Genomic DNA, 12326 nt, shown 5'->3' with positions numbered 1-12326 from the left:
GCATCTGAATTCTTTTGAATGAGTTAAAGAGCTTGCTCTAGCTCACTCTGTGTGCTGTGTGTCTGTGGTTTTGAACAGTTTGTGTAACCTCTACAACTGGCGCTACAAGAACCTGGGTAACCTGCCTCACGTGCAGCTTCTGCCAGAGTTCAGAACAGCCAATGCTGGCTTTTTGTATGACTTCCAGCTTATAAATGTAGAAGACTTCAACGGTGTAGGAGAGTCTGAACCCAATCCTTATTTCTATCAGGTAAGGGAAGTACTACATGTGTAATTTATTAACCTCAATAGGCCTTGTTAGATCTGCAGTGAAGACAGACTATGAAAAACAGTAAACTGACATTCAATTCATGTTCTCAGATAATTGAGTCATGTGTGTGATTTTTTTCCTCCTTTTAATGAGTTTTGAATGTTGAAAATGAAAACATTGTGTTAGGGCTTTTGCTCAGTAAATGACTTTGTTTTCTCCTTGTTACGGGAGGGATGAGACTTGATGTAATTCATTACAAAACGTAATTTTGACCTAAGGCAAATTAAAGTCCACTGTAATTCAGCTGTACCATGATAGTGAAAAAACACTAGTAGTAGCACTTCCTCTGAACACAAAGAATTGAAGTTTGCTTGGTTGCTCATACCTGAGTTTGAAGGGTCATTGTGTTGATTTGATCAATAGGTAGGAATGCTAACATGCCCATTCGTTAAAGAATAAAACAGTACTGCTAGAGGCGTACATAAGAGCCATAGAGACTTGAAGGATGAAGTAAATTGAAGAAAACCTTAATCTTGGAGTTTCTCAACTAAGTTTTCAAACTCTCAACTAAATTTTGAAATTAAGCCATCATCAACAGTCTCTATCTATTTCTCTTAAATTAGGAAAACATTTTACACTTGTAGTGAGATGCTTATATTTTCAGTTTTAAAAAAACTGGTGAAACAAACTATGGTGCCTAAAATAGCAAACTTGGCCTATGGAAAAGTTAGAGCTGGAGCAACGTTAAGGAGTTTAATTCAAACATGGAGTTAACACCTTATATTTTGCTTAATATTATGGAAAACAAACGATATACTTTATGATGATAATATTCTTGTTCATTTTTCCCTCTGAAGATCACTGAGACTTAGTGAATCTATGTTTTTAAAAAGGTATGAAATCTATTTGTAGGTTTTGCTTGGGTTCTTCTTGATACTTTTTCAGTACAAATTAGTGTCCTGCTAGAGAAGATGGTTAATCATAATCCACTTTATCCCATTGCTAGATTGAGGACAGAATTGTTTGGAGAGATCATTTTGATTTTGTTTTTGAAACTGTAACATGCAAGTAGTAAAAAGTTGTCCAGTGGAACACAGACAGCTGAAAGGAGTGCCTGATAATTGAGAGTACAAGCACTGCTTTAGACCACTCTTTGGCTAAAGAAGATTAAGAGCACTAACATGAGGACACAGAACACACTTCTCATTATATCAGTACTCTCATGTGCACACTCCTCTAATACTTCCTACCATTTCTTTTTTTTTTTTTTTTTTGGTGATCTTGGTAATTGAGTGATATTTAGCATAATATGTTGGTGGCATTCAAGGTTTTTCATGAGATAACAGGTTGCTGTCATGTATAATTCTCTTCATGAATTTGGGCTTTTCTTTTCAGAGTTAAAGGGGATTAAAATTTGTAGAATAGCTTTACACCCACAGGTGTTTGATATGCCTGGCAACTGCATTTTCCAAGTAATGCAGAGCCCACTTAGTAAGAAAAAATAAATGAGGCTGGTATGTCCAGCCTATTCAAACATACGCCAAGTGGGGATAAAATTCCTTGTATAAATAGAGCAGGAGTAAATGTCAGCATTTGAGAACAACTTTTTAACCTGAAAGATAATTTTTGTTGATAGAAAATGGATTTAAATAGGCTATGAATAACTTCAGTCTGGAAATAGAACAAAGCTTCCTGTAGTCAGAAGAGTGGTACTTTGGAACAGACTCATAAAGTAATGACAGAGAGAGAATGTTACCATATACAAATAAGCGCTGGTAATTTGTAATTGAATAGGATGGCCTGCAGTGGAAATAACTGGATTTCATAATCCAGATGTCTGTCTCCTAATTAATACTTGAAAGGACTTTGTTTATACTAGTGCAACTAGTTCATACTTTCAGTTTACTGGGGAGTGAGTCATGCCTTTTTTGGCTGACTGGAACTTTTGAGTAAATATTGCAAAGTTTCAATCAGTGCCTAACAATAATACTGATGTAGATATTTTTAACAGTTGTCTGAAACTGAGTGAGAATGATACCACAGGTATTAAACCTACTTGTGGTTCTTCCATTCTTTCAAAATGGCTTGTACAAAGTGAGCAAAGAATCATCAGATCTAGGGACATTTCTCTCAGCACTAAATTATTTGTCTAAATATCTGACAATGTCACAGGTGTTATTCTTTCTAACCTTACAAGATGAGTAACCCTTTTTCTGTCTTTTTCTTCATGTCTTTTTCTCTTATTTTAAACTTTAGAATCTTGGTGAGGCAGAGTATGTAGTGGCAGTCTTCATGTATATGTGCCTGCTTGGTTATCCTGCAGACAGGATAAGTATCCTGACAACATATAATGGACAGAAGCACCTGATCCGTGATGTCATTAATCAGCGATGTGGAAACAATCCTCTAATTGGAAGGCCAAACAAGGTGATTTTGAACATATATCAGTCATTGTAGTAGTTCTAGTCTCTGTGTGTTTAAATTGTCATATTGAAAATCAGGCTAATTTAAGCTATACTTAAATAGGTATCTCTGGAAATATTTCCTGTTTAACCACATATTTATGAACCTACATTCTATCGAATTTCATAGACTAGTGCCCTCATTTTTGCCTGTTGATAATTTGGCAGAGTGAAGTCAGTGAAGGTGAAAAGACTACAGGATATGTGGGACAGAATAACTATTTTTGTGTCATTTGTTTGTCCTCAATAATAACATAATTCCCCAAAATCACATCATTAGAAAGGTCCACCAAGAGTGGAAATTATTTGATAGAATGTATGATCACGAATCTGAAGAAATAAACAAATAATACTGTTACAAATATCTGGTGCTAATTCTGCAGGTTAAAACTGTATTGCAAAGCTAATGGCTTCCATAATCTTTTGGTATTAGCACCTCACTTCTCTGACAAATTTAAATAAAAAGAAGTAAAAGAAACAGTATACAGTCAGACAAAAGCTCCTCCCAATGTATTCCAGAAAAAAACCTAGGCTTTTTGTTAGAGGCCAACTAAATCAGTTAAAGAATTTTCTCTTCTTGTTTACTGCAATCTCAGTCCAAAGTTGATGTTAAAATTTTGGTGTCGTGTTTTAATTGAAATGGCAAAAATTAACCTATAGAGGTTTTTTCTTATTTTTTAATTCTGTAGGTAACAACTGTGGACAGGTTTCAAGGCCAACAGAACGATTATATTCTGCTTTCCCTAGTGCGTACAAAAGCTGTAGGCCACCTTAGGTATGTAAGAACATCTTTTTGTAGTGCCATAGCAGTACTTGTGCTCTGTATCAGATACAGAAATACATATAGTCCATTATACAAAAATTCTATTGTATGAGTATGTAGTAGAAGTGAAGTTCAATGCTATGTGTATAATGAAGTTCAGACAGACTTCCTTTTATAATTGTCTGGTACCCTCTTCTTGAGCACTTATCCTTTTGTAATGGCTCTTACCCTATAATTAGTTTATGTTGCTGCAGGTAGGTTGACCTTGGCTTCACCCTAGTAGAATTATAGGACTGTAGGCTTTTTGAGCAAATGCAGGCTTAAATTTTCTCATAGATCCTTTCCTGTGATCGAGATTTTTATTTCTTTTGCAATCAGAAGTGTTTGATCATTGCATAAGTTGCATTATTGTGTACAGTTTTAAATGTTTGCACTTTTGGTTTGGGATGTGATGGAGGAAAACGTGTCTGATCTTAGGTAGATAGATGAGTTACCAAATTAATCTTTACTCATTCAGTTACAGAAATGCTATTGGGATTTTTTCTCAATGTTTACTTTCAACTTCTGAGGTGTAGGAAAATAGTAGAGGGCGGTTTTTCAAAGTGTTATTGGTACAGTGAACCAATATATTTGTTTCTATATAATGGTACTAGGATTTGCTAGTTATTTAAAACAATGTGTAGGGGAAAAAAACTAAAGACAAGATAGTATTTGGGCAGATGATTTTATATTTCTTTTAAGACTCCCATGTACTTCTAGTTATTTTTATTGCAAGTGCGTCATTAATGAAAAAAACCATGATTGATTTTATTTTCTGAAGGGATGTCCGACGATTAGTCGTTGCCATGTCAAGAGCCAGACTTGGACTTTATATCTTTGCAAGGGTATCACTATTTCAAAACTGTTTTGAGCTAACTCCAGCTTTCAGCCAACTCACAGCTCGACCACTTCACCTCCATATCGTTCCCACAGAATGTTTTCCAACTGCAAGACAGGTAGGAACAGCTGCACTGGATTTTGGTATGTGTAATGGGTGTTTGTGTTTGCTCACTTTTTTTCAGTGGGCTGTAAGAGGTAAAAGTGTTTTCTCTGCTAGACTGGTGCATCTGATTCTTGGCATTGGACCAGGCTGTCCAGGGAAATGATGGAATCACATCCCTGGAAGTATTTAATAAAAGGTGTGGATGTGGCACTTGAAGGTATAGTTCAGTGGTGAACTCAACAGTGTGATGATTGGATTTTGTTGATACTAGAGGTCTTTTCCAACCTTAATGATTCTGTGATTCTATTAATACCTCCTCAGAGTTATTTTTTGTCATGATAAACACCAGCTGGTTTTAATTGCTGTTCCCATAAAAGTTAATTATCAATATAACTTAAGATTCAGTAACTGTTGTGCCTGCTTCTTCCTGAGTTCTGCTTGTGTAAATGATTCAGTATCTTTCTTTTGTGATCAAAATATATTTTTAGTTCTTATGCATTTTTGGTCTTGTTGTGAAACAAAATTATGTTATTTCTCAAGCAAAGCTACATAAAGCTACTCATTTCTCATTTAAAGATGTAAAATTACATGTAACTGAGTAATTCAGCATTACAAGTTAATTTTTTTTTCTCTTAAAATTGGTTTTGATGCCACAAGACCTTTGCTGTTGAGCTAGGTTCCTAAGTACAAAAACCTAATTTTTAATACTGCACTAGATGTTTGGGGAAAGGTTTGTGTTGAGGATCTAAGCACAGGGCACACAGAGCAGGATGCTAAATGAAGAAACAAAGGAGCATATCTGCTCTGCTTTCTGAAGCTTTGAGAAGGGATGCCTGCATGCACCAAAAATTCAGTTACAACTCTTTTCCTGGTCTTAAATGCTGTTGACAAGTTTGGGAGGGAGCTCTTTCAGTTGAAACTTTCAGATCAACTGTGCAACAAGAATGCAACGAGCAAGGTCAGTGAGTGTGAGCAAGGAGCTGGGCTGCAACAGGCCAGAGGCTAAATCCTAATCTGATCATAAACAATTTGTGCCTTTAATATGTTAAATTACTCAAGTCCAAAATGTACTTTATGGAGTAAGAATCAGAACCCAGCCTCTCCTTCTGAAGTTTCTTCTTCAGGCTGCAGTATCATGATTAATCCGGTTCCCCAAAATGTAAGACCTATGCTTCCTAATTTTCCAAAGAATTCACCAATTTTTTTTTTCTTTGAAAACCGTTATTTAATTTCTTGGAGCTTTTGACTTCTAATATAGTTAAATAAGCTTTGAATAATGGTTGTTTTGCTTTGTTTGCTGAATATCCACTTTTTTCCCCTTCCTTAGAATGGAGAAAGACCAGCTCACCAAATACATGTTATTAAGAACATGCCTCAAATGGCTAACTTTGTCTACAATATGTATATGCACATGATACAGAGTACACGCCACCATCAACAGGTAAGGACCTTCAAACTTTTGGAAAGCATTTAAAATAAAATCATTTTTCAGTAAATTGCATGAGAAGCTGTTAAGATTTGAGTCTGTTTCTGTTATATTTAAAATTCAAAAAGTATTAGTGACTGGAAGTGAGAATATTGAGATCTTGTAAAATGTTGTGGTAGCAAAAGCTGTATCTTCTGGTGTTTTAAGCCTCAATTTAAGGCCCCAAATCTATCAGTAATTGATGACAAGTGCATTGATGGCTCTGTTTGGGCCAAAAATACTATTCATTAATACTAAAGAACTAGTTTGTCTAGTACTAGTATTAATTTGAAGGAAACTTGTGTTTTACATTTCAGGTAAGTGTGGGATTTCAGCTAGTTGGATTGTAACACCACTGCATGATGTAATAATGTTTTGTAAGAGCAAGACCAGATCATGTCTTGAAACCATTTTAACCCTATTAAATCACCCTATTATCCAGGTTGGTTTGCAGCTGTAGTGTTTTCAGTTCTGGAGCATTTTTTTTCAGACCTACTTCAGCATCAAGCAAAGCAGTTGTAGACACTTCTGTACCTAGTTTTGTCAGTGTTTAATCCCTGAAGTAGAATTTAGAACCCATCAGAAAGTCTTTGTAGTCTCGTGTAAATGAGTGGACCATTAATGTAGATTAGATAGTATACTGAGCATACTTAGATCATCTGTAAAGCCTAGAGGTAGTTAAACAAAAGGCAATGGTCTTAAATGCTACCCCTTAACTGCATCAGCTTTCACACAGTGTCTGGGGTCTGTCATCTTCATATTACCTATATATTATTCTTCATATATTCTATAATACCTATATATTGTATTACCTATAATTTATTCTTTCATGATACTCTGAAGTTCCCTTATTGGTTTTTGCTCTTTGAAAGATTTCCAAAACTTGACAAAATTGATGTAAAAAGACACTACTTACTCTGTATTAGCCGACTGTGGGAAGAGAGTGCGAACATGACTGTCCTTGAACAGATAGTCTAAGAGATCTAGGTCCTGTTCTTTAATGCAAGGATGTCTCTGTCACATCCTCTTCCTTTTTTTCTTTCACTTCCATGTTTCATCTAATATGGAACAGTGTAATCAATAGAGATCAGAACTCAAAACATTTTCAACTGAATGTCACACTTTCAGATAGAAAATTTATTTTGCTCCGCAGGTCTTACCCAGTGACTTCTGGATTTTATTTTTATTTCTGAGAGAAAGCTTCAGCCAAATTTGAAGTGTTTTGTTACCCAGAAAAAGCCTTTTCCAGGCTGTCTGGACAGAGAGGATACTTTCTGACTATTTTGGAGAAATGCTGTGTGCTATAAAGAAAAGAGGATATACAAAGAGGACGCTACTGGAATTTCTTCTTACTGTAATTTTTTTTAGTAGTAGTGAAGTAAGCTCACACTAGTTTTTTTTAGAAACCCTGTCCTATAAGCACCTGACAAGTCTTGTTTTGAAGTCAGTTTGTCTAATATAGTTGGAGATCTTTCAACCATGCAAAATATTATGTGATGAAGACTTACTTGTGCAGTAGATGGGCCACATTTAGGTGTAAATGAATAGCCCTATCAAAATAGGGAAGTATTTACATGTCCTGAAAAGTAGATGCTGGCATCTAAATTTTACCAAAAGCATTTGCTTGACGCCTTAATCAAATATGGACCCAATTCTCCTGCTAATACCTGTTACACTTTTTGGCGTCCTAATCATATCCATTGCTAGCTAAAATTAGGTACAAAACTGTTGTTTTCCTACTGTGATTATGAATCACATTCTCCTTGCAGGAGAAGCCGAGAAGTGAACTACTGAAAAAAAAGCAAAGCTGGCGTTAATTTTCTTTTATTGTATTCAGTACAGCATTATTATTTTCCCTTTTTTTTACACTGGTCCTTAAAGTAGTTGTCACAAAGCACAATGTGCATCTAAGTAAGTCACAGAGGTCTGTGTCTCTCACATCTTTTGTAAGATCTTTGGTTTGGAATTGCGCTTTCCTGTGCACAGATGGATATAGAGACCAGTGTGATAACTTCAAAGTCTATAGTCTTTTTATATCTCTGCTGGCAATTACAATTGATTTGTAGATTTGCCTGTGCACATAGGTAATATTAGTGTCATCGAATTGAAGGTAAAACTTCATTGTAATTAAACACCTCATTTGTCATGTGATACAAAGTTGCATTTTGAGCAAAACAAAGCTCAACAACTGTCAAGTTTTTCAAGATTGCATTTCATTAAAATGATCCAAAATATTCTAAAGAAATATCCATCATGTCATTAAATAATGTCAGGCTGCAAGAAGTATGAGTGTTTCTGTTCAGCCTGCAGTTCTATAGCATTCATCCATACTCTTCAGCTCAAAGTATTCCTGGTATTTTTTGTCCAGTTTTGTTACTTGACTACTATTCCAGCCTATAATGTTTTACAAACTACTTCTTTGGTTGAAAGCAGAACACTTGGAATACATGAAATTACTCTTTCAGAAGTATTGTGTGAAAATATTTAAGCATTGTTTAACTGTTAGTGTAATGTGAATTGTGTGAGTACAGATAACATTCACATAGTATTTTATAAGATGTTGCAAGGGGAAATTATGGGTATGAATTGTTAAAGACAGGCCTGTTGAAGGCATCAAAAACCAAGTTAAACATATCTTGGAGTTTGAAATGGTAAAAGATGAGATTAGGGTAGAAATATGCATATTTCTCCAAGATTTACCATAACCCTATTACTTGTCTGAGTGTTTGGGATAATTAAATGTGTTTTCTGTCCTTGAATTGGAAGTCCTAAGATTTTAACACCCTCTTTTCCATAAAAAAATGTATCTAAGATGACTATATTGTGACTAATTTTTCTTATATATAGGCACAAAGTGCTTATAAATCATTACAGCTTCTAAATTTTAAGTGTTTGTTGTTAACTTGTTATCTAATGCAAAATCCTAATTGTAAGATGAACAGTTCAAGCTAAAGTGTAACAACTTAAAATCCTTCCTTTTTCAATCATCCAGCATTTACTGCCCCCACCTGCCATGATTGAAGAACCAGAACCAACACAAACTGGAGAGACTGAAGTAGAAGGTGAAGTTCAGGGCATGCAGGCAGATGCAGCAGAAGAAAATGAAGTAGTGGAAGAAACGATGAAGGAAGGAGAATTGAATGTGGATGAAATGGATGAACACCGAAAAATGCCAGAACACCCTGGAAGAGACAGTGATAGTGGAGACAGTGAACCTGAGAATGAGACTGAAAAGTGATTGATGGAATCCTTGTCCTTAATGCATTTTGGGAAATCGGCAGGGAAAAGAGCAGTTGGAAAAATAATTGCTACTTTTACATTGACTTTCATTAAGTGGTTGCCTATATAATAACTGTTTGGTATATTTTTCACTGAATGCTTTGTGGACAAGCAAGATGTTTGGCAAACATTCTACTGAGTTCTTGTCACTATTGGTAATGTAATTTGTTTAATGGCCTCAAATTATATTTTTTTCCTTTTTATAAGTTGTTCAGTAAAGATGCTTTTTATACCAGTTTTGAATATTTGACTCTTAATTCAGTCACCCATTAAACCTCACAAAGTAAATTCAATATTGGTCAGACATGCTTTATGGTTTCCTTAGTATTTTGCCATGGAGAATTCCTTATGCAGAGCTGTGCTTGTATTCACTGAGATGGTATTTTAGGCACAGACTCAAGTTCATTAAGATATGTGATTGTATGTCTGAGAAATGTGAATTGTCATGGGACTTGGAAGTGTTCAACAGCTCTTGAATTTTGACTGTAGTGGATTCTCAGGATTCATGTACTTGTAGCAATTTCTTATCATTAACTTCTGATGTTGTTTTTAATTTTTTATTCTTTACAGAAGAAGGAAGGATGCTGCTTTTCAACAGCCCTGGGTTCTAAATTAGTATTTTGAAATAGATTTATTTTGCTTGAAGAAGAAACAGTATTTGCCCAGGCTAAAGCCACATGAGGAAGAAAAGAGAAAGTAGTTCCCTGAATGCAGGATATGTAAAACATACAATATTGGTATTAATGATATAATGGTTGAGTGGGGGTTTTTTAGGGTAACATCTGAGTGTGCACGTTTCATAAAGTGATCAGAGAAAGGATTTGTCCCTGATTCCTTATGAATACTTGCCATCATGTCAAATTAGTCAGTGGTTTAATGAGACTTAAGAATTTCCAAGTAGATTTTCAAGCACAGCAATAGCCATTAGAACACCTTTTGCTGGCAAAGGGAAAACTCTTGGATTTCAAGTGTTGCAGTTGTGAAGCTGCCAGATGGACTTGCTAGAATGATTAGAGAATAATTAACTTCCAAGCTTTTTTAACAGCATTGAAATTTTTTATTTTTTCTTAATATTTTTATAGTACAGGAGAAAATAGTATCAAATTAAATGTATGACAAGCTCCATGAAATGCATCTATTGCATACCAGTCTGTGTGTGCTGGGATCTCATCTGCTCCTCCCCCTGAAATCATTCTTTCCCTTCTCTCAGAGGGGAGCTCAGGAGTAGCAAATCTAAGTACTTGCCTTGGGTACATGGTGTTCTTTTATGTTCTTCCTTTGCTGAAATGAAGTTTTCTCAAACAAGAAACTAAAAATAATGCAGAATTTGCGTTCGGTCCTTGTGTGTTTTGCTTTAAGGGAGTGTACTGTTTATTACTGAATTGCCTGCCTTGAAAGAATGAATTGTATTGAACATATGGATATTAAGTTTCATGCAGTAGCAATCATGTACATGCAGAATTGAGTAATACTCAACCTTCAAGCCACAAGCAACTAGCTCAGATGAGGGTTGTCATCTTTGTTTTCCAGATAATTTTCTATAAATACTGAATCATTTACTTGCATTAGTATTTTAGTAATTTGAGAAGGATTCTCCAGTTGTTTGGGTTTTTTTTCTAAAAGGAGTAATTTAACTGACAGAGATTCTATAAAAAATTAGGACAGAATGACTCTTAATGAACACCTGAAGCTGAAGGGGGCTGCAGAGACCTTTTTGAATTGTGCAGTTTACAGTGGACAGTGTTCACACCTGGCTGTGCCATGCTGTGCTCTGTGTGCAAGCCCCAGGCATGTCTGGTCACTTTGGCTCAGTCCTTGTAGAGCAGCAGCCAAGTATGGAGTTGTCCTAGACAGATCTCAGTGTTGCCCTGAAGTCGTGAGAGGAGTGGCAGTGGAGGTTGGTTCTGGCTAAAGTGCTGGAAGAGGCAGTGGAACTGCAAGCAATTGTAAAAGCTTGAACAGCTTTAATGTGCAGCTTTCTGAGGCACCTGTAAAAAAAGTGGAAGGTTTTGTTGAGGTAACTTGACCAAAGGAGGTCCTTCATTATCCTTAATGCCATCTTCCACGTGTTAAAATTGAGTTTTTTCAGAGACATGGACGCATTAGGAGAATACATCCTCAGGAATTCGGGAAAATCGTGTTGTCATTCTAGCAGTGGTTGGAAAGTTCTTGAGGCTTTGCTTTGGAGTGTGAGATTGGATTTGGGGCCTTTTACTTCCAAAGCTTTTTAATTCTTTTTATAATTTTTGATAAAGGATGAACTTTGTCTTTCCACCAAAATAGTCTTTTATGACTGATGCACTTTTCTTTCAAGAAGAATTAGGTGGGAGAAGTGAAGGAGTTTAAAACTGTAATTTTGATCTATGTGGTTTGTTTTCCAATGGCAATATTTGCTAAGGACTTAGCATCTCTATTCAAGTGAACAACAATACCCAGTTGTTAAACTAAATGTATTGAAATAAAAAAAAATACACACATTTAATTACTTTAAAAACACAGAATTTTTAAATGAAATACTTGTTAAAGTAGCTTTTAAAAAATTCTTTTTAAACATTATTTCAAAGATTGTTTAGCAGTTCTTGAAAATCTAGTGAACAAAATCAAAATCTTTCTGAGGTCAAGATCCCCTAAGGGTATGAACTTGAGGAAAAGATGTAAAATTGCTTTATTTTATTGTTCCAAAGCTATAGAGCAAGATATCCATTAAGGACGTTTGAGTGAAACTAAAGAGCTATTAGTGTTTTTCCTTCATATTTTTTTTAGCAACCCTTACATGAATTGCCTCATTTTCCTCTTGCACTGAACCTGTAAAACAACTTAGTTACTCCTTTGCAGATTTGCTTAGAGACTGGTTTGGAAGCAGCTCAACCCTTGGATACTGATCCAATGTAGTGCCAATGTAAAAATGATACTGTAAGGCAATGTCCTATTCATTTCTGTAATAGCCAGAAAAAGAAAGGTAAAGAGCAATTTACCTTGGGTTCTGTCATCCGTATATAGGTGAAATAATGCCATATAAATACAGGCTGGTTTCTGTCTGTGACTGAACTGATGCAGTAAGTGCAGGTTTTGGTATTATCAAAGAAAATGCCTTGGTAACTCTCAGAGCAGTTTGCTTTTTTGCT

At 35.5% G+C, this 12326-nt stretch overlaps 1 protein-coding gene across 1 annotated transcript in view; it reads left to right on the top strand.

Annotated features, from left to right (window-relative positions):
* The window catches only part of AQR (aquarius intron-binding spliceosomal factor), a 48813-nt gene extending 39377 nt beyond the window's left edge, over window positions 1-9436 (top strand). Inside the window, exons 30-35 of the mRNA XM_053980035.1 lie at window positions 79-250; window positions 2507-2677; window positions 3402-3487; window positions 4296-4470; window positions 5785-5898; window positions 8915-9436. Of these exons, the coding sequence (XP_053836010.1) occupies window positions 79-250; window positions 2507-2677; window positions 3402-3487; window positions 4296-4470; window positions 5785-5898; window positions 8915-9160 (964 nt within the window). The 3' untranslated portion in view covers window positions 9161-9436. The remainder of the gene's footprint in view (window positions 1-78; window positions 251-2506; window positions 2678-3401; window positions 3488-4295; window positions 4471-5784; window positions 5899-8914) is intronic.
* The last annotated feature ends 2890 nt before the right edge of the window (window positions 9437-12326 follow it).

Source organism: Vidua macroura, chromosome 6, assembly GCF_024509145.1.
Source record: "Vidua macroura isolate BioBank_ID:100142 chromosome 6, ASM2450914v1, whole genome shotgun sequence".
NCBI lineage: Eukaryota > Metazoa > Chordata > Aves > Passeriformes > Viduidae > Vidua > Vidua macroura.
This window is presented reverse-complemented; position numbering and strand designations above follow the sequence as displayed.